The sequence below is a fragment of the Ylistrum balloti genome, unplaced genomic scaffold, assembly GCF_031769215.1.
Source record: "Ylistrum balloti isolate Yb309-2 unplaced genomic scaffold, AGI_CSIRO_Ybal_v1 Utg370290, whole genome shotgun sequence".
In the NCBI taxonomy this organism is placed as follows: Eukaryota; Metazoa; Mollusca; class Bivalvia; order Pectinida; family Pectinidae; genus Ylistrum; species Ylistrum balloti.
This window is the reverse complement of record NW_026782220.1, coordinates 371,372-396,781: the sequence shown is the minus strand read 5'-3', so window position 1 is coordinate 396,781 and position 25,410 is coordinate 371,372. Positions and strand designations below refer to the sequence as shown.

Below are 25,410 nucleotides of genomic sequence, written 5' to 3'. Positions count from 1 at the left end.
TTCCCAACAACCCTGGAGAAATACTCACTCCCAACAATCCTGGAGAAACACTCATCCCAACAATCCTGGTCAACTTTACTCCCAACAATCCTGGAGAAATACTCACTCCCAACAATCCTGGAGAAACACTCACTCCCAACAATCCTGGAGAAATACTCACTCCCAACAACCCTGGAGAAATACTCACTCCCAACCACCCTGGAGAAATACTCACTCCCACCAACCCTGGAGAAATACTCACTCCCAACAATCCTGGAGAAGTACTCACTCCCAACAATCCTGGAGAAACACTCACTCCCAACAATCCTGGAGAAGTACTCACTCCCAACAATCCTGGAGAAGTACTCACTCCCAACAATCCTGGAGAAACACTCACTCCCAACAACCCTGGAGAAATACTCACTCCCAACAATCCTGGAGAAATACTCACTCCCAACAACCCTGAAGAAATACTCACTCCCAACAATCCTGGAGAAATACTTGCTTCCACGAACCTTCGAGAAATATTCACTTCCACAACCCCATACAATGTATCATATCTGAACAAACATTCTAATCATTCACATCATGAACAACTTGTTAAGGAAGAATTCTGTATATTAGGTTATTTAAAGCAATACTGTGCTCTTGGAAGCCACAGATGAAACAACCATGTTTAAACAAGTTATGTTTTTGTCCGAGGAACAACATGATTGGAAATTCACACATCATTTCGCTCTTGGAAGCTACATAGTCAACATCGGTCAAACAATGTATTCTAGACTGACTTTTTCACTCTGACAGCATGAGAATCTCGATAGTTAGATTTCAGTCAATACTGCCTAGGCAAATATTATTCAATCTTAACTTTGGTGGTAGTGTATAGGCAGTTTGGTCTTTATGTCTTATTTTGGTGTCAGAATATGTTGAACAAAGTCGAGGAATGTTCCACTCTCCATCTGATCTTCTGGAAGTCGTCGAGCCAAGGAGCACTACCAACAAAAAAACAATAAGATGGACATGCATCACTGTGATATTCACAATAGGTAATGAGATCTTAAATCAAGCTCTTATAACCATACTTGTCAACTTTACATTTTGATTTTCATGGAAGTGATTGCACATACTCAAAACCTCAACATTGCATCTATAAATCTTCATTCCATTTTTATTACCAGTCTGCTACATCATGTCGAAAAGCAGAACAGAGTCGAGGGTCAAAGCGCTTTTAATACTACTTATTTAGGCTATCCATTCAGATTGCTGTTCTGTATTATCTTATTGTCATGTAATAAGCCCATCCCCTGACCTTGATCAAGAGTTAATGTAATGCTCCCTGGACTTATTGTCCAGTAACAAGCCCATCCCTCCACTTTAATTGAGAGGTAAGGTACTGCCCCCTGGACTTATTGTCCAGTAACAAGCCCATCCCTCCACTTTAATTGAGAGGTAAGGTACTGCCCCCTGGACTTATTGTCCAGTAACAAGCCCATCCCTCCACTTTAATCGAGAGGTAAGGTACTGCCCCTTGGACTTATTGTCCAGAAACAACCCATCCCTTCACTTTAATCGAGAGGTAAGGTACTGCCCCCTTGATTTATTGTCCAGTAACAAGCCCATCCCTCCACTTTAATCAAGAGGTAAAGTACTGCCCCTTGGACTTATAGTCCAGTAACAAGCCCATCCCTCCACTTTAATCAAGAGGTATTGTACCTTGATTTTGTCCATGTATGAGATGGATGGCTGCCATATTTGTCTGAACTTTAGGAAGTCTGGTGCCCCACGATAAAAATCTGCAATCACTCGCTGTAAAAACAAAAACAAAGAAAGTGAGCGACAAAAGATTCATATACAACTGAGAAGTAGGAACTTCACATCTCTACATAGATAAGAACATTTAGTCAAATACCTCAAAACAGTGTCCCTCTATCCCGTCTCCTTACCATACTCATACCATCCCCCTATCCTCTGCCCCTTCTCCTAACCATACCCCGCCATCCCCCTTTCCCCTATCACCTCTCCTCACCATACCCCCATCTCCCTATTCCCTATCCCCTGGCCCCTCCCCTAACCATAATCTCCCATCTCCCTATGTCCTGCCTCCTCTCCTAACCATACCCCGCCATCCCCCTTTCCCCTATCACCTCCGCTCACCATACCCCCATCTTCCTATTCCCTATGCCCTGGCCCCTCCCCTAACCATAACAACCCATCTCCCTATGCCCTGCCCCCTCTCCTAACCATACCCCCATCTCCCCATCCCATGCCCCCTCTCCTATCCATACCCCCCATCTCCCTATCCCCTGCCCCCTCTCCTAATCATACTCTCCCTATCTCCCTATCCCCTCCCCTAACCATACCCCACCATCCCCTATCCCCTGCTCCCTCTCCTAACCAACCCCCTCCTTCATCTCCCTATCCCCTATTTCCTATCCCCTCTCCTAACCATACCCCACAATCCCCTTTCCCCTGCTCCCTCTCCTAACCAACCCCCTCCTCCATCTCCCTATCCCCTATTTCCTATCCCCTCCCCTAACCATACCCCACCATCCCCTATCCCCTGCTCCCTCTCCTAACCAACCCCCTCCTCCATCTCCCTATCCCCTATTTCCTATCCCCTCCCCTAACCATACCCCACCATCCCCTATCCCCTACTCCCTCTCCTAACCAACCCCCTCCTCCATCTCCCTATCCCCTATGCTCTGGCCCCTCCCCTAACCATACCCCCATCCCCTATCCTCTTTCCCCTGCCTCCTCTTCTATCCATACCCATCCCTACCCATCCCTACCCCATTATCCTTTTTCCTGTTAACTCACAATTAGACCTGAAGTAACAAAAGCCTCTCTCACCCTCAGGCAATAAGAAATGAAGATTAATGTATTTAAACATAACTAAGTTTGTTGCCATGATGACAGTGGACAATACTGACCATCTCTGTGAGCAGGTCCTCAGTTACCGACTGATTTTGTCGCAGGGAGTACTTGACCTTCATGGGAATACCATAGTCTGAAGGCTGGCTCTGAAATTTAATCATAAATTACAATAAGCCCAGAATCAATTACAATAAGCCCACCATTAGTTAAAATAAGCACATTATCAGTTTAAACAAGCCCATTACCAATTAAAATAGCACAGTATCAGTTAAAATAAGCCCAGTATCAGTTTAAACAAGCCCATTACCAATTTAAATAAGCCCAGTTTCAGTTAAAATAAGCCCAGTATCAGTTAGGATAAGCCAAGTATCAGTAAAAATAAGCCCATTACCAATTAAAATAAACACAATATCAGCTAAAATAAGCCCAGTATCAGTTAAAATAAGCGCAGTTTTAGTTAAAATCAGCCCAGTATCAGTTAAAATAAGCACAGTATCAGCTAAAATAAATCCAGTATCAGTTAAAATAAGCCCAGTGTCAGTTAAAATAAGCCCAGCGTCAGTTAAAATAAGCCCAGTGTCAGTTAAAATAAATCCAGTATCAGTTAAAATAAGCCCAAATATCAGTTAAAATAAGCACAGTATCAGCTAAAATAAAATCAAGTATCAGTTAAAATAAGCCCAGTGTCAGTTAAAATAAGCCCAGTGTCAGTTAAAATAAATCCAGTATCAGTTAAAATAAGCCCAAATATCAGTTAAAATAAGCACAGTATCAGCTAAAATAAAATCAAGTGTCAGTTAAAATAAGCCCAGTGTCAGTTAAAATAAGCCCAGTGTCAGTTAAAATAAATCCAGTATCAGTTAAAATAAGCCCAAATATCAGTTAAAATAAGCACAGTATCAGCTAAAATAAATCCAGTATCAGTTAAAATAAATCCAGTATCAGTTAAAATAAGCCCAAATATCAGTTAAAATAAGCACAGTATCAGCTAAAATAAAATCAAGTGTCAGTTAAAATAAGCCCAGTATCAGTTGAAATAAGCCCACTATCAGTTACAATACCATTTTTCATTGGTTTTCCTCCGTTTCTTAACAAAGCCTGCTTTTGCAGTCTGTTTTTCCACCAGGTAGGGAAACTACTTTATTCCAATGATAATGTTTGAATACTTTCAAATGAATTTTTGTTGTTTTTCAGACAAGGTGAGATCAATCATATCATATGAAGGAGAATCTAACGTGTAAATACATATTTTGATTCTGGTCAACAATTTTACGTTTTTAAAACTTAAATCTAAAATATCAAAAAACAATTAATGATTATCACCACAATTTCTACACATCTGTAAAACTAATAACTTATACATAGTACAGTTAAAGGTATAGAATTTCCAAATAAGGCATGAAGGGTTACATTAGTAAAGTTTGGACTTTTTTAACCTATATCAAACCTCATAGTCAAGATAATGTTCCATACTCCTGACAAAAGTACATGACAAAATGTTTTTAACCTAACAGATACTGTAAAATCAATTTTAGTGAATTTTTCGAAAAAAAAAAACAACTTTTACCTGGACACCTGATTTTGCGGATAAATATAACTTAATAAATCTACTAAAAATTTGTGGATTAAGAGTATAAGCGATGCCAATAAAAATAAAATTCCTGCAAAATTAATGATTTTAAAGTAAACCTTTAAATAAGTAACTTTGAGACTAACTGTACCAACCAATATAAATGTTATAGGGTGTTTTTTCAAGGCCCCTGACCTATGACCTGAAAGGGTCTGTGACCTTAACAACCTCTCACCTCTAATGGAGGCATGACCATGAAGATCTGCAGTGATGACGTTTTCTTTGTTGTCTTTCTGTTATATGGAGCTGAAAAATATTAGCGAAAGAAATACAAAAAAGTACACTAAAAGTGCATGGATAAAAAGATTCAGACCCAACTTGATTAGTGTTATCAACATATTTGTTTAACTTCCACATGTATGTTTCACTCTTTTTTGACAAAGGAGAAAAAAGTTTGATGTTAAAGTTGAAATGCATTTTTTCATGTATATTAGATCAAGTTTAAGACAGGACAAAACCAAAGGGTTCTCTATGAGGACAAAAGCACTGACGATTGTTTTCCTACATAAGTTTATAGTCTTTCTTTTATCACAAAGAATAATGATAAAGGGTGATAACTCCTGAAATTAATATTTGTGTCGTGTACACATTGTATATGGTGAAGCATTTTAACATTCTGCCACTGTCAGAATGAGACACATGATCAGACACACCATACAATGCAGTCTTCTTACCATATATCTTGAAAGAAGCCCACAATGGACGTTATCATTTACCCACAATGCACCCTGATCTAACCACAATACAACTTGATATCTACCCGAAATGTTTCTCGACAATGACTGTAATTTAAGTTTATCATATTTATTGTGCACATTTATATTAGTTCATAATATAATTTTTCACATTCATTAGACAATAATTATAATTATTACATTCTTAATGTTCCGTAAACACGTAAAGGTCATTATGGCCATCAACCGGTGAAACACACAGGAAATACAATCAAACAAACTGTAAGGCAAAAGACTGAAAATCTGATCACAAAAGATTAAAATGGTAAGTCATAGTCACAGACCAGCATCCCTCAGATAACCTACAATTTTATTCATCTCAACAGTTTCATAAAGGGTCTTTAGACAGAAGGTCAATGCAGTCCAATAAAAAGTGTTTAACTGCGAATGGCTCACCACATCCTATGCATTGAGGAAAATCTAGGTCTTTCAACATATATGAATGTGTAAGTGTAAGTAAGTATAGCCCGTCCAAAGACAGGCAAGGACAACTTTGTCTCAATGGTTGTCTATATAGCATTCACCAATGATAGGTTTTATGGATTGCAATTTATTATCGGTATATCGATTCCATTCCTCCTGCCACTGATATCATTCTAAACATGATCATTCTAAACATAATCATTATAAACATAATCGTTATAAACATAATCGTTATAAACATGATCATTATAAACATAATCGTTATAAACATAATCATTATAAACATAATCGTTATAAACATAATCGTTATAAACATAATCATTATAAACATAATCCTTATAAACATAATCGTTATAAACATAATCGTTATAAACATAATCATTATAAACATAATCGTTATAAACATAATCGTTATAAACATGATCATTATAAACATAATCGTTATAAACATAATCATTATAAACATGATCGTTACTGTGTATGTAGCAGATAGAAACTGCAATTACCACAATCATTTCAGAGCAATACTTTACGTACAAAAAGTGTTGAAATAAGATCACCACCCCACTAAAACATTTTAATTTACAGTGAACTATAAGAAGAGAGGTGCACAGTGACATGGGCTTATTTGAGGATATGCACATTTAGTACTGAAACTATATATAGATATGTTCAGGCTTATTGCTAGGCATGGGCTTATCATTTAATGGCACATAAATAACCATTTACTATGAACTTTTTCACTTGAACAACAATTTGCAAGTTATTTAAGTTTTGCCAGGGTGTAAGTGGTAGAAGGGCTACTGCTGTGCCTGTTGACCACCAGCATTTATTTAGATATCAAAGTAATGATGTTTTACATCTAATTTTCTACATTTCAAGGATTATATTGGTATATAGGGGTCATCATGATAGCTCAGTCAGTAGAGTGTTTGCCTATGAAAGCTTAAGTGCAGGTCAGAGGTGTGTGGTTCAATGTTCCCTACCAAAACAGACCAGTCTGAGGTGGTGTGGTCATGTCCCTTGGTAACACAGTTTACCCTAATTGATGGTCCTCTGGTATGTTGTTCAGTGAGCTAGTCACCAGCAAATACACGGAGACCCCATCTCAAAATGACCCTTACTATTCACAGGACGTCTAAAGCAAACCGACATTCTTACAAATTAATCTATAAATATAAAACAATTTCTGGGAGGTTGATTTTTGTTATGTGAAACTTGAACAAGCATTTTAAGTAAAATATAGACCTATGCTTCTCAAGCAATGAATTTTATATTATATCCTACATATAGCCAGAAAAAAGTTTAAATAATGAGATACTCTTCACTAGCTTTGGATGGTATTTTGCCTGAAATATTTGTCAATATATTTGTGAGCTGTCCCATAAAAATCACACAATCTTGGGTATAGGAAATGGATTCTTGTCAATTTCATATAAATGTTTTCACCTAATGAAAGTTTTTAATCAACTCTATGAAATTGAATTAAAAAGGTTTGTTGTAGCTGGCAGGAAAATGAAAATAGTAATTTACCAAGATCAGAATTATCAGCAAGAAGGAATTTGTTGTTGGTTGGTTGCAATAGTGGAATATATTGTCTCAGATATGTAATGACCTCTCTGTATACATACATATTCAATATTCTTTAAACGAGACTCATGGACCTATCTTAGTTCCAGGAATCTTTTAAGTCAACAAAATCATTGGATCAATGAAAGGATTTGATGTAACTAATGGAGCCACTACAGATTAACCTTACTCAGATAGAATTACAGGGACTTGTAATATTACAAGTAGTTGGTGAATAAGCTAATTTGTTGATAATTTTGCTGAAAAGCAACTGATCCTGATATGGGTAATGTTCATTGCTGTCCGAAAACAAAACACAACATAGTTTCCAATATGTCTACCCATCCTTTCTAACTACATGTAGAGTGATCCTGTTTCTGAGATCAGACAGCCGCGTTACTCAAACCTGATATTGATAAAAAGAAGTAATTCGTTTTGTGTTTATTTTACCCAGTCTGGCCCATTGTGTTGAGTGATCAATTTTACCTATATTTACATGTATAATTCAACTTTCTGTGTTTGTAAACTGTAAAAACAACAATTGATACAAAAATAAAGCTTTAACAGGAGAGAAAAAAAAAAAGTATAAAAACAACAGGTGGTAGTGATAAAGCTGCCTTTGTGACATGATATGCTTTGTCAGTAAACAATAAGCCCATGCCTAGAAATACATCCATCTATAGATATTGCTGTTAGGCCAATGCTACTTTATTTTTTCCTACAATAAGCTCATCATGACAAGAATCCATAAGTGTAACCATGGTAAAATGCTAACTGCAAATACCGCTTAGCTAAAGAGAACTTCTCATCAGCTCGATCTGTTAAGCATCAGATTAGTAAGTCAGGGGTTCCGGGTTCGATTCCTAGAAGAGGCATTGAAATTAATAATGACCTCTGTTACACTGGTGCCCATGTAGGGACCCGGGAATAGTACTTAGCCACACCATACCAGCATCCCTGTAACCCCTGGAAACTCGAGGACGATTTCTTTCCTAGAGAGTGAGTATATAACACTGGTAAAGTGCTAGTCGCAATATACTGCTCGGCTAGTGAAAAAATCTCTTTAGTTGGATTGGTTAAACGTTGGACCAGTAAGCCTGGGGTCCGGGTTTGATTGGTTAAGCGTCGGACCAGTAAGCCTGGGGTCCCGGGTTTGATTGGTTAAGCGTCGGACCAGTAAGCCTGGGGTCCCGGGTTTGATTGGTTAAGCGTCGGACCAGTAAGCCTGGGGTCCCGGGTTTGATTGGTTAAGCGTCGGACCAGTAAGCCTGGGGTCCCGGGTTTGATTGGTTAAGCGTCGGACCAGTAAGCCTGGGGTCCCGGGTTTGATTGGTTAAGCGTCGGACCAGTAAGCCTGGGGTCCAGGGTTTGATTGGTTAAGCGTCAAACCAGTAGGTTTGATTGGTTAAGCGTCGGACCAGAAAGCCTGGGGTCCCGGATTTGATTGGTTAAGCGTTGGACCAGTAAGCCTGGGGTCCCGGGTTTGATTGGTTAAGCATTGGACCAGAAAGCCTGGGGTCCCGGGTTTGATTCCTAGCACAGACATTGAAATAAATAATGAACTTGAGTGACAAGGAATGTCTATAATTTTACTGCAGGATACAGAAATTCATTTTTATGTAAATCAACAATACAACCAAAACTGACACTTACCCACAATGCACCCAACACAAGGGAAGTAGGTGGAGCCTTTGCCCTTCATACGTAGCTGATAGGACATCTGACAGTCGATGTCCTTCACGGACGGATCAGGCTGGCAGTACGGATGACTGTGATACCAGCCAACTAATGACAGACCGACTCGTGTCATCTGTTTCCTGATCTATAATCAAAGGTCAAATATTCAACATTTTTTCTGTTGTCCCATCTACTCCTATATAATCACAACCCTTACAATACGACACTTGTATATAAAGACAAAACATTAAACCATTGATATGACTTATACTGATGAATCTTTCAGTCTCATCACCAGCACGATAAAATTTAATCATTTTACTGTGTGTAATGCAGACAGAGGTAACTCAAAGTAGAGATTTCTAATCAAAAAGGAACTGCTCTTCAAATATCTTATCTCAAGAATACACGTCTCAGTTTATATCACACAAACAAATAACACGGTTTTCTCAAGACATTGTAAGCTGTGATGTCAAACTCAATACATAACAAGACATTGTAAGCTGTGATGTCAAACTCAATACATATCAAGACATTGTAAGCTGTGATGTCAAACTCAATACATGACAAGACATTGTAAGCTGTGATGTCAAACTCAATACATGACAAGACATTGTAAGCTGTGATGTCAAACTCAAAACATAACACAATCAATAATGAGGCCAAAACTTAATGACAAAGTTTATACAACATAAGATATGATCACTTAGTGAGTGATCTTAAAAGACTTTGGTCTAAAGTAAGCAGCATTTTCCTACAAAAGGAATGACACCTGAATTCTAGGCAAAATGTTCACAAGTGCTTTCTTCCCAATATGCTACCATGTCATTTAATGCTTGTGTGAGATGTCTTCTTTCAAAGGAAAGACAGATTTCCCTAGCAAACACAGAAACATGGATGTCAGTTAAGTCTTACCTCGTCTTCAGTGGCACCAGACATTCTGTTGTCTAGTATACTGTGATGTCAGTTAAGTCTTACCTCGTCTTCAGTGGCACCAGACATTCTGTTGTCTAGTATGCTGTGATGTCAGTTAAACCTTACCTTGTCTTCAGTGGCACCAGGCATTCTGTTGCCTAGTATACTGTGATGTCAGTTAAACCTTACCTCGTCTTCAGTGGCACCAGACATTCTGTTGTCTAGTATACTGTGATGTCAGTTAAGTCTTACCTCGTCTTCAGTGGCACCAGACATTCTGTTGTCTAGTATACTGTGATGTCAGTTAAGTCTTACCTCGTCTTCAGTGGCACCAGACATTCTGTTGTCTAGTATACTGTGATGTCAGTTAAATCTTACCTCGTCTTCAGTGGCACCAGACATTCTGTTGTCTAGTATACTGTGATGTCAGTTAAGTCTTACCTCGTCTTCAGTGGCACCAGACATTCTGTTGTCTAGTATACTGTGATGTCAGTTAAGTCTTACCTCGTCTTCAGTGGCTCCAGACATTCTGTTGTCTAGTATACTGTGATGTCAGTTAAACCTTACCTCGTCTTCAGTGGCACCAGACATTCTGTTGTCTAGTATACTGTGATGTCAGTTAAGTCTTACCTCGTCTTCAGTGGCACCAGACATTCTGTTGTCTAGTATACTGTGATGTCAGTTAAGTCTTACCTCGTCTTCAGTGGCACCAGACATTCTGTTGTCTAGTATACTGTGATGTCAGTTAAGTCTTACCTCGTCTTCAGTGGCACCAGACATTCTGTTGTCTAGTATACTGTGATGTCAGTTAAGTCTTACCTCGTCTTCAGTGGCACCAGACATTCTGTTGTCTAGTATACTGTGATGTCAGTTAAGTCTTACCTCGTCTTCAGTGGCTCCAACATTCTGTTGTCTAGTATATGTGATGTCAGTTAAGTCTTACCTCGTCTTCAGTGGCACCAGACATTCTGTTGTCTAGTATACTGTGATGTCAGTTAAGTCTTACCTCATCTTCAGTGGCACCAGACATTCTGTTGTCTAGTATACTGTGATGTCAGTTAAGTCTTACCTCATCTTCAGTGGCACCAGACATTCTGTTGTCTAGTATACTGTGATGTCAGTTAAGTCTTACCTCATCTTCAGTGGCATCAGACAAATCTGTTGTCTAGTATATACTGTGATGTCAGTTAAGTCTTACCTCGTATTACATAACAGAAACATATATACTGTTGTACCCAGTATATACCAAACCCTACCCCAGTATATACCAAACCCAAAGTATATACCAAACCCTACTATATACCAAACCCAACCCCAGATATACCAAACCCTGTATACCAAACCCAACCCCAGTATATACCAAACCCTCCCAGTATATACCAAACTATATACCAAACCAACCCCTGTATGTACCAAACCCTACCCAGTATATACCAGTATATACCAAACCCAACCCCAGTATATACCAAACCCTACCCAGTATATACCAAACCCAACCCCAGTATATACCAAACCCTACCAAACCCTACCCAGTATATACCAAACCCTACTCTGTATATACCAAACCCTACTCTGTATATACCAAACCCTACCCTGTATATACCAAACCCTACCCAGTATATACCAAACCCTACCCAGTATATACCAAACCCTACCCAGTATATACCAAACCCTACCCAGTATATACCAAACCCAACCCCAGTATATACCAAACCCAACTATATACCAAACCCCAGTATATACCAAACCCTACCCAGTATATACCAAACCCTACCCCAGTATATACCAAACCCAACCCCAGTATATACCAAACCCTACCCAGTATATACCAAACACAACCCCAGTATATACCAAACCCAACCCCAGTATATACCAAACCCTACCCAGTATATACCAAACCCAACCCCAGTATATACCAAACCCTACCCAGTATATACCAAACCCTACCCAGTATATACCAAACCCTACCCCAGTATATACCAAACCCAACCCCAGTATATACCAAACCCTACCCAGTATATACCAAACCCTACCCAGTATATACCAAACCCTACCCCAGTATATACCAAACCCAACCCCAGTATAAACCAAACCCTACCCAGTATATACCAAACCCAACCCCAGTATATACCAAACCCAACCCCAGTATATACCAAACCCTACCCAGTATATACCAAACCCAACCCAGTATATACCAAACCCAACCCCTGTATATACCAAACCAACCCAGTATATACCAAACCCTACCCCAGTATATACCAGACCCTACCCCAGTATATACCAGACCCAACCCCAGTATATACCAAACCCAACCCAGTATATACCAAACCCTACCCAGTATATACCAAACCCTACCCTGTATATACCAAACCCAACCCCAGTATATACCAAACCCTACCCAGTATATACCAAACCCTACCCCAGTATATACCAAACCCTACCCAGTATATACCAAACCCTACCCAGTATATACCAAACCCTACCCCAGTATATACCAAACCCTACCCAGTATATACCAAACCCTACCCCAGTATATACCAAACCCAACCCCAGTATATACCAAACCCAACCCAGTATATACCAAAACCTACCCCAGTATATACCAAACCCTACCCAGTATATACCAAACCCTACCCAGTATATACCAAACCCTACCCCAGTATATACCAAACCCAACCCCAGTATATACCAAACCCTACCCTGTATATACCAAACCCAACCCCTGTATATACCAAACCCTACCCCAGTATATACCAAACCCTACCCTGTATATACCAAACCCAACCCCAGTATATACCAAACCCAACCCCTGTATATACCAAACCCAACCCCAGTATATACCAAACCCTACCCAGTATATACCAAACCCTACCCCAGTATATACCAAACCCAACCCCAGTATATACCAAACCCAACCCAGTATATACCAAACCCTACCCCAGTATATACCAAACCCAACCCCAGTATATACCAAACCCTACCCAGTATATACCAAACCCAACCCAGTATATACCAAACCCAACCCAGTATATACCAAACCCTACCCTGTATATACCAAACCCTACCCCAGTATATACCAAACCCAACCCAGTATATACCAAACCCTACCCCAGTATATACCAAACCCAACCCCAGTATATACCAAACCCAACCCCAGTATATACCAAACCCAACCCCAGTATATACCAAACCCAACCCCTGTATATACCAAACCCAACCCAGTATATACCAAAACCTACCCCAGTATATACCAAACCCTACCCAGTATATACCAAACCCTACCCAGTATATACCAAACCCTACCAATATACCCTACCCCAGTATATACCAAACCCTACCCCAGTATATACCAAACCCAACCCAGTATATACCAAACCCAACCCAGTATATACCAAACCCTACCCTGTATATACCAAACCCTACCCTGTATATACCAAACCCTACTCTGTATATACCAAACCCTACCCTGTATATACCAAACCCTTACTACAATATTGATTTTATACACCGGATATACTCTTAAATATACACCATACATACAAATTATACATACACACCATATATACACACACATACATACACATCATACATACACACCATACATACACACCATACATACAAATTATACATACACACCATATATACACACACATACATACACATCATACATACACACCATACATACACACCATACATACAAATTATACATACACACCATATATACACACACATACATACACATCATACATACACACCATACATACAAATTATACATACACACCATACATACACATCATACATACACACCATACATACAAATTATACTTACACACCATACATACACACCATACACACACATACATACACATCATACATACACACATACATACACACCATACATACAAATTATACATACACACCATACATACACACCATACACACACTTACATACACACACATACATACACACCATACATACAAATTATACATACACACCATACATACACATACATACACACCATACATACAAATTATACATACACACCATACATACACACCATACACACATACATACACACACATACATACACACCATACATTTGTATTTTCTCTTAACACAAGTACAATCGCTGCACAGAACACTTTCTTAAACAGATCAGAAATGATTTTGAATATTTTCTTTACTATTTCATCTGGTGTAAATATTTGCATATTCTTGTAACAATTTATTTGAGAGGGTCCTACATAATTTGCATACAATGTATAAAATATGATTAAGGAGTTCCAATATGATGGCTCCAGAGCTGTGGTAATTAAAACATTCACAATCTCTTGAGCTTTTAGAGATAATTCAATGTAGACAACACAATGTATTCCATTTTAAATCTAGAACTTGAATTCTTCTGAATCACACATGTTGGTGGTAAAACATCAAGATGACCAAGTATTACTCTCATTTTTACACAACAGGGTTTGATACATTAACACATAACATGCTGATTTTCTTGGGAGTTAAAAATATCACTTGCTGAAAAAGGTTTTAATATAAATTGTATGCTGTCTTACTCAGCCTACAATAGATCTCTTTAATAACTTCTGACTGAATGTATCTTTTTTTTCAAAATACTGTCAAGTTGTTATTTTCACATGGTTCAACCACATAATATAGTTCCAGTGAAAATTTAGTCCAATGTTGATGTCTTATTTAACTTATCAACTGACATTTACTCCATCTACATACAAAAATAAAATCCACCAATATGAATACTGTTACAGTAATATTTATGCATCAATAAACATGGAAATCTTTTGTAGTATATTCATATAATGTATTCTATCCTTCAGTGTACATACAAACAGTACAAAACACTACAAGTATTATTATAGATGTTATAGAAACATTATAATTACCATAAGCAGGGACGCATTGGTTGTCATGGAGACAGTAAATGGCTGCACTTTGTCAAGGTTACTGAAAGCTTCGCACTCCACCAGTGTGTTTGGGTCACTAAAACATGAATTTGTTAAAGTAACTGAAAGCATAAGCTCAAATTTAATTTCAGGATGTTAATAAAAACTTAACACTCAGCTTAAGAAGCAGATATAAGATGGAGCATCAACCCAGGAAGTCTGTAACCTCATATTTTATTTGTTGACAAGTTTCGGTTGGCTAGGTCAACCATCTTCAGAACCAAACAGGTCAATAATCCCTGGTGTTGATACTACAACTTAATGTTTGCCTGTTATAACCTATTGTCTATATCACTCTAAAAGAAAACTACAGTATCCACTTAGGATTTCACAACCAGTACCACACACAGGACATTGGACTCCTCTACCCATACATTTACCTACCAGTACCACACACAGACCATTGGACTCCTCTACCCATACATCTACCAACCAGTACCACCCAGAGGACATTGGACTCCTCCACCCATACATCTACCAACCAGTACCACACACAGGACCTTGGACTCCTCTACCCATACATTTACCTACCAGTACCACACACAGACCATTGGACTCCTCTACCTATACATCTACCAACCAGTACCACCCAGAGGACATTGGACTCCTCCACCCATACATCTACCAACCAGTACCACACACAGGACATTGGACTCCTCTACCCATACATTTACCTACCAGTACCACACACAGACCATTGGACTCCTCTACCCATACATCTACCAACCAGTACCACACACAGGACATTGGACTCCTCTACCCATACTCCTACCTACCAGTACCACCCACAGGACATTGGACTCCTCATAACAATACATCTACCAACCAGTAACACACACAGGACATTGGACTCCTCTACTCATACATCTACCAACCAGTGCCACACACAGGACATTGGACTCCTCTACCCATACATTTACCAACCAGTATCACACACAGGACATTGGACTCCTCCACCCATACATCTACCACGCAGTACCACCCACAGGCCATTGGACTCCTCTACCCATACATCTACCAACCAGTACCACCCACAGGACATTGGACTCCTCTACCCATACATCTACCAACCAGTACCACCCACAGGACATTGGACTCCTCCACCCATACATCTACCACGCAGTACCACCCACAGGACATTGGACTCCTCCACCCATACATCTACCACGCAGTACCACCCACAGGACATTGGACTCCTCCACCCATACATCTACCACGCAGTACCACTCACAGACCATTGGACTCCTCTACCCATACATCTACCAACCAGTACCACACACAGGACATTGGACTCCTCTACCCATACATCTACCAACCAGTACCACACACAGGACATTGGACTCCTCTACCCATACTCCTACCTACCAGTACCACCCACAGGCCATTGGACTCCTCTACCCATACATCTTCCAACCAGTACCACCCACAGGACATTGGACTCCTCATAACAATACATCTACCAACCAGTACCACACACAGGACATTGGACTCCTCTACCCATACTCCTACCTACCAGTACCACCCACAGGACATTGGACTCCTCTACCCATACATCTACCAACCAGTACCACCCACAGGACATTGGACTCCTCATACCAATACATCTACCTACCAGTACCACACACAGGACATTGGACTCCTCTACCCATACTCCTACCTACCAGTACCACACACAGGACATTGGACTCCTCTACCCATACATCTACCAACCAGTACCACACACAGGACATTGGACTCCTCCATCCATACATCTACCAACCAGTACCATCCACAGGACATTGGACTCCTCCACCCATACATCTACCAACCAGTACCACACAGGACATTGGACTCCTCCACCCATACATCTACCTACCAGTATCACACACAGGACATTGGACTCCTCTACCCATACATCTACCAACCAGTACCACCCACAGGACATTGGACTCCTCCAACCATACATCTACCAACCCGTACCACCCACAGGACATTGGACTCCTCTACCAATACATCTACCTACCAGTACCACATACAGGACATTGGACTCCTCTACCTATACTCCTACCTACCAGTACCACCCACAGGACATTGGAATCCTCTACCCATACATCTACCAACCAGTACCACACACAGGACATTGGACTCCTCATACCAATACATCTACCAACCAGTACCACACACAGGACATTGGACTCCTCTACCCATACATCTACCAACCAGTACCACACACAGGACATTGGACTCCTCTACTCATACATCTACCAACCAGTATCACACACAGGACATTGGACTCCTCTACCCATACATCTACCAACCAGTACCACCCACAGGACATTGGACTCCTCCAACCATACATCTACCAACCCGTACCACCCACAGGACATTGGACTCCTCTACCAATACATCTACCTACCAGTACCACACACAGGACATTGGACTCCTCTAATCATACATCTACCAACCAGTACCACACACAGGACATTGGACTCCTCTACCCATACATCTACCAACCAGTACCACACACAGGACATTGGACTCCTCTACTCATACATCTACCAACCAGTACCACACACAGGACATTGGACTCCTCTAATCATACATCTACCAACCAGTACCACACACAGGACATTGGACTCCTCTAATCATACATCTACCAACCAGTACCACACACAGGACATTGGACTCCTCTACCCATACATCTACCAACCAGTACCACCCACAGGACATTGGACTCCTCCACCTCTTTGGATTTTTTTTCCCACTCAACTTAAGTGCTAATGGGAAGTGTCAAAACTGCATGTTACATGGCTGCATTGTTTCAGTATCGAGTGTCAAAGGTAATTACTTACATGTTTTGGCTGCGCTTTTTGAGTGCAGAGTGCCGAATGGACACTCGGTCACACACATTGTTATTATTTGTTTCAGAGGCAGGAGTTGAAGGGGGTGTGACAGGGGGTGTGGCAGACGGGGTGGCTAACAACTTCATCCTTCTTTTCTCGTTCGTAGGTGTGGTCTTTAAGGACAGATTCAAAGCTGCAACAGTTTTAACCAAAGATCTAAATAAACAATTCTTTCTCTAAACTCAACAACGCTAGGAAAACTCTTCCTGCTTATGTTTTAATGATATCATTGAATTTTATCTGTTCCAACAACCCATCATTGTTATCCCTAGTGACTAGTCCCTAGTGACAAGTACATGTCAATAGCTGCTGTTCCAACAACCCATCATTGTTATCCCTATTGACTAGTACATGTCAATAGCTGCTGTTCCAACAACCCATCATTGTTATCCCTATTGACTAGTACATGTCAATAGCTGCTGTTCCAACAACCCATCATTGTTATCCCTAGTGACTAGTACATGTCAATAGCTGCTGTTCCAACAACCCATCATTGTAATCCCTAGTGACTAGTACATGTCAATAGCTGCTGTTCCAACAACCCATCATTGTTATCCCTATTGACTAGTACATGTCAATAGCTGCTGTTCCAACAACCCATCGTTGTTATCCCTAGTAACTAGTCCCTAGTGACTAGTACATGTCAATAGCTGCTGTTCCAACAACCCATCATTGTAATCCCTAGTGACTAGTACATGTCAATAGGTGCTGTTCCAACAACCCATCATTGTTATCCCTAGTGACTAGTCCCTAGTGACTAGTACATGTCAATAGCTGCTGTTCCAACAACCCATCATTGTAATCCCTAGTGACTAGTCCCTAGTGACTAGTACATGTCAATAGCTGCTGTTCCAACAACCCATCATTGTTATCCCTAGTGACTAGTCCCTAGTGACAAGAACATGTCAATAGCTGCTGTTCCAACAACCCATCATTGTAATCCCTAGTGACTAGTACATGTCAATAGCTGCTGTTCCAACAACCCATCATTGTAATCCCTAGTGACTAGTACATGTCAATAGCTGCTGTTCCAACAACCCATCATTGTTATCCCTATTGACTAGTACATGTCAATAGCTGCTGTTCCAACAACCCATCATTGTTATCCCTTGTGACTAGTCCCTAGTGACTAGTACATGTCAATAGCTGCTGTTCCAACAACCCATCATTGTAATCCCTAGTAACTAGTACATGTCAATAGCTGATGTTCCAACAACCCATCATTGTTATCCCTAGTGACTAGTACATGTCAATAGCTGCTGTTCCAACAACCCATCATTGTTATCCCTTGTGACAAGTACATGTCAATAGCTGCTGTTCCAACAACCCATCATTGTTATCCCTTGTGACAAGTACATGTCAATAGCTGCTGTTCCAACAACCCATCATTGTTATCCCTAGTGACCAGTCCCTAGTGACTAGTACATGTCAATAGCTGCTGTTCCAACAACCCATCATTGTAATCCCTAGTAACTAGTACATGTCAATAGCTGCTGTTCCAACAACCCATCATTGTTATCCCTAGTGACTAGTACATGTCAATAGCTGCTGTTCCAACAACCCATCATTGTTATCCCTTGTGACAAGTACATGTCAATAGCTGCTGTTCCAACAACCCATCATTGTTATCCCTATTGACTAGTACATGTCAATAGCTGCTGTTCCAACAACCCATCATTGTTATCCCTAGTGACTAGTCCCTAGTGACTAGTACATGTCAATAGCTGCTGTTCCAACAACCCATCATTGTAATCCCTAGTGACTAGTACATGTCAATAGCTGCTGTTCCAACAACCCATCATTGTTATCCCTTGTGACAAGTACATGTCAATAGCTGCTGTTCAAACAACCCATCATTGTAATCCCTATTGACTAGTACATGTCAATAGCTGCTGTTCCAACAACCCATCATTGTTATCCCTAGTGACTAGTCCCTATTGACTAGTACATGTCAATAGCTGCTGTTCCAACAACCCATCATTGTAATCCCTAGTGACTAGTACATATCAATAGCTGCTGTTCCAACAACCCATCATTGTAATCCCTAGTGACTAGTACATGTCAATAGCTGCTGTTCCAACAACCCATCATTGTTATCCCTAGTGACTAGTACATGTCAATAGCTGCTGTTCCAACAACCCATCATTGTTATCCCTATTGACTAGTACATGTCAATAGCTGCTGTTCCAACAACCCATCATTGTTATCCCTTGTGACTAGTCCCTAGTGACTAGTACATGTCAATAGCTGCTGTTCCAACAACCCATCATTGTAATCCCTAGTAACTAGTACATGTCAATAGCTGCTGTTCCAACAACCCATCATTGTTATCCCTAGTGACTAGTACATGTCAATAGCTGCTGTTCCAACAACCCATCATTGTTATCCCTTGTGACAAGTACATGTCAATAGCTGCTGTTCCAACAACCCATCATTGTTATCCCTTGTGACAAGTACATGTCAACAGCTGCAGTTCCAACAACCCATCATTGTAATCCCTATTGACTAGTACATGTCAATAGCTGCTGTTCCAACAACCCATCATTGTTATCCCTAGTGACTAGTCCCTAGTGACAAGTACATGTCAATAGCTGCTGTTCCAACAACCCATCATTGTAATCCCTAGTGACTAGTACATGTCAATAGCTGCTGTTCCAACAACCCATCATTGTTATCCCTTGTGACAAGTACATGTCAATAGCTGCTGTTCCAACAACCCATCATTGTTATCCCTTGTGACAAGTACATGTCAATAGCTGCTGTTCAAACAACCCATCATTGTAATCCCTATTGACTAGTACATGTCAATAGCTGCTGTTCCAACAACCCATCATTGTTATCCCTAGTGACTAGTCCCTATTGACTAGTACATGTCAATAGCTGCTGTTCCAACAACCCATCATTGTAATCCCTAGTGACTAGTACATATCAATAGCTGCTGTTCCAACAACCCATCATTGTAATCCCTATTGACTAGTACATATCAATAGCTGCTGTTCCAACAACCCATCATTGTAATCCCTAGTGACAAGTACATGTCAATAGCTGCTGCTTTTAGACTGGTTAGCTTACAGAGAGAAGGTCATTATCAACAGGTCAGCACTAGAGATAAGTTATTATTAAAGAGAACTGTAGTGAAAAAAATATTCACTATACATTGTTCTGAGTCTCTGATTTAAATAAAGTGGAGTATTTTTTCATACCTTCCTCTTGATGAGAGTTCCCATTACTTTTCTCAACAGATGACCTGTAAACAAAAACCCAGACATGAAATAATTCCTGTCAAAGATATGTTTTAGTGGTATCTTAAGTAGTAGGGGTATATGCTATCTTAGCAAGATGTTATTGTTACGTTTAGTATTAAGGGTGTAAGCTACCTTACTGAGATGTTATTGTTACATTTAGTATTAAGGGTGTAAGCTACCTTACTGAGATGTTATTGTCAGGCTAGTATTAAGGGTGTAAGCTACCTTACTGAGATGTTATTGTCAGGCTAGTATTAAGGGTGTAAGCTACCTTACTGAGATGTTATTGTCAGGCTAGTATTAAGGGTGTAAGCTACCTTACTGAGATGTTATTGTCAGGCTAGTATTAAGGGTGTAAGCTACCTTACTGAGATGTTATTGTCAGGCTAGTATTAAGGGTGTAAGCTACATTACTGAGATGTTATTGTCAGGCTAGTATTAAGGGTGTAAGCTACCTTACTGAGATGTTATTGTCAGGCTAGTATTAAGGGTGTAAGCTACCTTACTGAGATGTTATTGTCTGGCTAGTATTAAGGGTGTAAGCTACCTTACTGAGATGTTATTGTCTGGCTAGTATTAAGGGTGTAAGCTACCTTACTGAGATGTTTTTACCAATATTTTTCAATGTCCTTATATTACAAGAGGCAATTGTAGTATTGACCAGACAATGTTTGATGTTATCACCTTTAAAAACAGACTCCATTTCTCAAAAAGATTACTCTGGGTTCTACAGTTTCATCCTGTACACTAAGACTCTCATCTGTCATCAAAGGCTATTTATATAACTGCTTTTAAGAACAAATCTTGTAAAATTCACAGAAATACAATGTTTTAACAGTATTATCACAGGTTTTTGAAGGCTGGTGTACCTTTGTGTTTGACTTCCTCCATTGAAAACTGGAGTACTGGTATGGGCAGGTTTTGCGGTGAGATCAAGAGGTGCTGCTTCCTCTGATGGGCCCGACACTCTGTCCCAGCCCTCATCAAGCTTATCTGTACTTGGTTCTACGTCAGTTTGAGGGTCAACCTCAGAATGGTGTGAACCAAGACCAGAAGGAGGTCGAGAACCTGCATCAGAAGGAGGTTGTGAACCCAGATCAGAGTGAGGCTGTGACCCTAAATCCCAGGGAGTTTGTGACCCTAGTTCAGATGGAGGTCGTGATATCACATCAGAGTGAGACCTTGACCCTAGATCTGAATGAGGTCGTGACCCCAACTCCAATGGGGGCCGTGATCGGAGGTCAGATGGTTCACCATTTAAATCACTACATATACTCCGCGGAGACTGAAAATTAAAGATAGAAATCAGATTAAAAGACTGTAGATTCCTTAGTCCAGCAATTACTTATTGTAACAGGCCTGTTATATAATAATCCTATGATCCACACAACTCCCCTTACAGATGCAAATGTTTACAAAAGTGGATGTTATATTCATAGTGTAATGAATAGTCACCAAATTCAATTGCCGAATCAGAGTATTTGTTTCTATTTAGGCTGTACTGTACTACCATATTAAAATTACCAATGCCCCAAATTTCATTGCTGTTCTGCTCTGTGTCTATCACTATCTATCTTAAGTAGGATCTACATCAATTAAGGAATCTCTCTACCAAGTAGATTTTGGAAAGACCAAACGGTACATTATAACTGAAGAAAAAATTAATTAAAACAAAACAATTCTCGACAAACAACACATGACACAATAACTACAAGCTTAGAATTACGAAATATTAACGAATTTGAACAAACAGGTTCACGAGAACCTTGCAGCAAAATGGATTTTATTTTTGTCAAGTCATACAACAGAGATGTTTCCACCATTGGTTTTATTTTCATTGAATCATTTTTTTTGTTTGAAATTAAATTTCATCTTCAAAATTAGTTATTAAATAGAATTATTCAATACCACGGACCACATTAGCTCAGTCGATTGTTGATCTACGTAACATCGGGTGGAGAACCAAGGTGTAAGGTTTGAAGCTCACTACCTAAGAAAGTTTGTACTTCTCAGAGAGCTGAAAAATTGACCAGCCTGTGTTGAAGTTGTGTCTTTGAGTGCCTCCAACATGTTATTCAGTCTCAAAATGACCCTTGTTGCTACTGAGGTGATTAACCCAACAAACCTTCAATACTAACATCCTTTACTGAAAAAAGTTTCGACTATACTGACCGGAGTTTCTCGACTGCGTGCTGGACTGTGTGGGTGATATTTCCGGAACCAAGATGTCTTCCACGAGTCCAGTTTCCGTCCCTTATACATAATCTAGAACACAGATTATTAGTGGAATCTAAATAGGAATTATGTAACATTCATATCAAATCTGTCTGCTGAACTTGCTGTTAACTGAGATATAGCACTGAGTAACACATCAATTGCCCAGTTAAGACTAGTTAATGAGTATTATACTTCCCCAATGTGTATACGTTGGTATTCCTGTATACAGACATATCACAGATTTCCTTATATCTTTATCTGTGTTAACTGCTAGGTATTTGATTTCTTTGATGACTGCAAATGCAGCAAAATCAAATACCCCATCAATATTATACATTTGAAACTCATTGTCTTGAAATTGCTGGAGTCGAAATTCCATATGAGTCGAAATACTTTTTTAAGTCCAAATCTTTATCCTTCTATATCTTTGTAATTTTATTTTGGATGACTCAAATTTCATTGAGTTGACATTTCGGTTGAGTCAAAGCAATTTTTCAGTCCCCATGAATATTATGTAGTAGAACATGTGATAATGCTACAGTTACTGTCATCTTTGGGCTAGCTTCAGAAAAATTATCTAATGGAAAAATGTCACAATTAATGACAATATATGATTGTCCCAGCAGTACAGAACCTAATATCTGAGCATTTATCTGACGAACAGAGAAGAGACTTTTTATTGTAAATAGAAGTAAATCTATATCATGTAGAAATGGTCAGATTCCTTTAACACTGAATAGGACTCGTCAATGATTAACCTTGTTAATTAAAATCAATATAACACGTCCAGTCTTCTAAAATCCTACATTTATCATGTTTACTGTTAAATAATTACCATGGCACGGAATCACTACAATGTAACCTTACTAAAGTCAGGTGTAAATTACGAGGTCAAGAACTGCCAACATCGGCAAAGTGAAAGTAAATAAGTAAACTGGAGGTTGTCTTTGAATTCCTTCAGGATAAGATGGATATTGAAAACAGTGCATATAAGCATTGAATTGCATACAGTTGGCATGAGTTAAGAATAGCTACCAGATAAATGCAAATAAAACATGAAGCTTGGTTTGCCCTTATTCCGTAGTCATTTACATGCCCATGAATGCCAGCTGAAAGTACCGGTAATTCAACACTTAAGCCTAAGCATCACCATCTACCCTAAAGATATCTAATACTCACAGAGGCCCAGCCACATCCTGACTTTTTCTCCGGATTGATTTGGCGTTTACAGTGCTGAGCCCATGCACTTGGCGTAGCAAACACTTCCTTGGTTGCCGGAGTTTGAATCTTTCCGTTCGGCAGCAGGTCTGCAATGAACTTGCGCCCCTGGAGTAGTAGAAAGATATTGTCTGTTTGTTACTGTATCTATCCTTATTTAGCCAAGGGGTCACCATGTAACCTCCAACTCACTGTTAAAGTGTAGGCTTTTTACAGGACAATAAGCCTGGGTAAAATAAAAATAATATAAAATGGATGTGAGTGAGATTGATACTGGTACTTATTGATAGACAACTGAAGTTAATCAAGGAGTCTGACAAGCCCCATACCACTGACAAATATGTTACTAACTACATTGTTCTCTTGCTTAGATAGGCTGTACTAGATATTTGAGGGCAAATACTGTGCCAGATATATGGAGTGAGATTTGTACCAGATATTTTAGGGTGAGTACTACACCAGATATATGGGATAAGTTCTGTACCAGATATTTTAGGGTGAGTACTACACCAGATATATGGGATAAGTTCTGTACCAGATATTTTAGGGTGAGTACTACACCAGATATATGGGATAAGTTCTGTACCAGATATTTTAGGGTGAGTACTACACCAGATATATGGGATAAGTTCTGTACCAGATATTTTAATGTGAGCACAGCATTTCCTGGCTCCATGATGTGGTCTGTAATTAACATTTGTAGGGTGACACTTCTTCCCGAGATGATTGGTTTGGAGTCCGGAGTGGTAGTCATGTGATGTCCTTCTGTCACCATTTCTGCATCTTCTTCCTCATCATATCCACCTTCTTCTTCCTCAATCTCATCTTTTGTGGACATTTCTGCTCACTTTACAGGATGCTAGAAATAACAACACAAATGTTTACAGATCATCTATATTTTTTGTTTAAAGAAAAAAAAGATCCCTCATTACATATTATCTCCCTTTAAAAAAGAAGCAATTTCTCATAACAAATTATTACCTGTCAAAAAAAAAAACAAAAAACAAAAAAACAGACAGAAAACAAAAATTAAAAAAGAAATTGAAAAGAAACACATTTGCCTTATGTGATCTTGT

At 39.5% G+C, this 25,410-nt stretch overlaps 1 protein-coding gene across 1 annotated transcript; it reads right to left on the bottom strand.

Moving 5' to 3' along the window:
- Positions 1 to 884: 884 nt before the first annotated feature.
- Positions 885 to 25,172, bottom strand: LOC132552984 (MPN domain-containing protein-like). Its single transcript, XM_060217190.1, has 12 exons — positions 24,972 to 25,172; positions 24,296 to 24,442; positions 23,072 to 23,164; positions 21,769 to 22,184; positions 20,858 to 20,901; positions 17,604 to 17,787; positions 14,713 to 14,809; positions 8,863 to 9,031; positions 4,659 to 4,729; positions 2,910 to 2,999; positions 1,693 to 1,785; positions 885 to 971 (listed from the first exon to the last, which is right to left on the bottom strand). The coding sequence occupies exons 1-12, from the start codon at positions 25,170 to 25,172 to the stop codon at positions 885 to 887; spliced, it is 1,692 nt and encodes a 563-aa protein (XP_060073173.1).
- Positions 25,173 to 25,410: the final 238 nt, after the last annotated feature.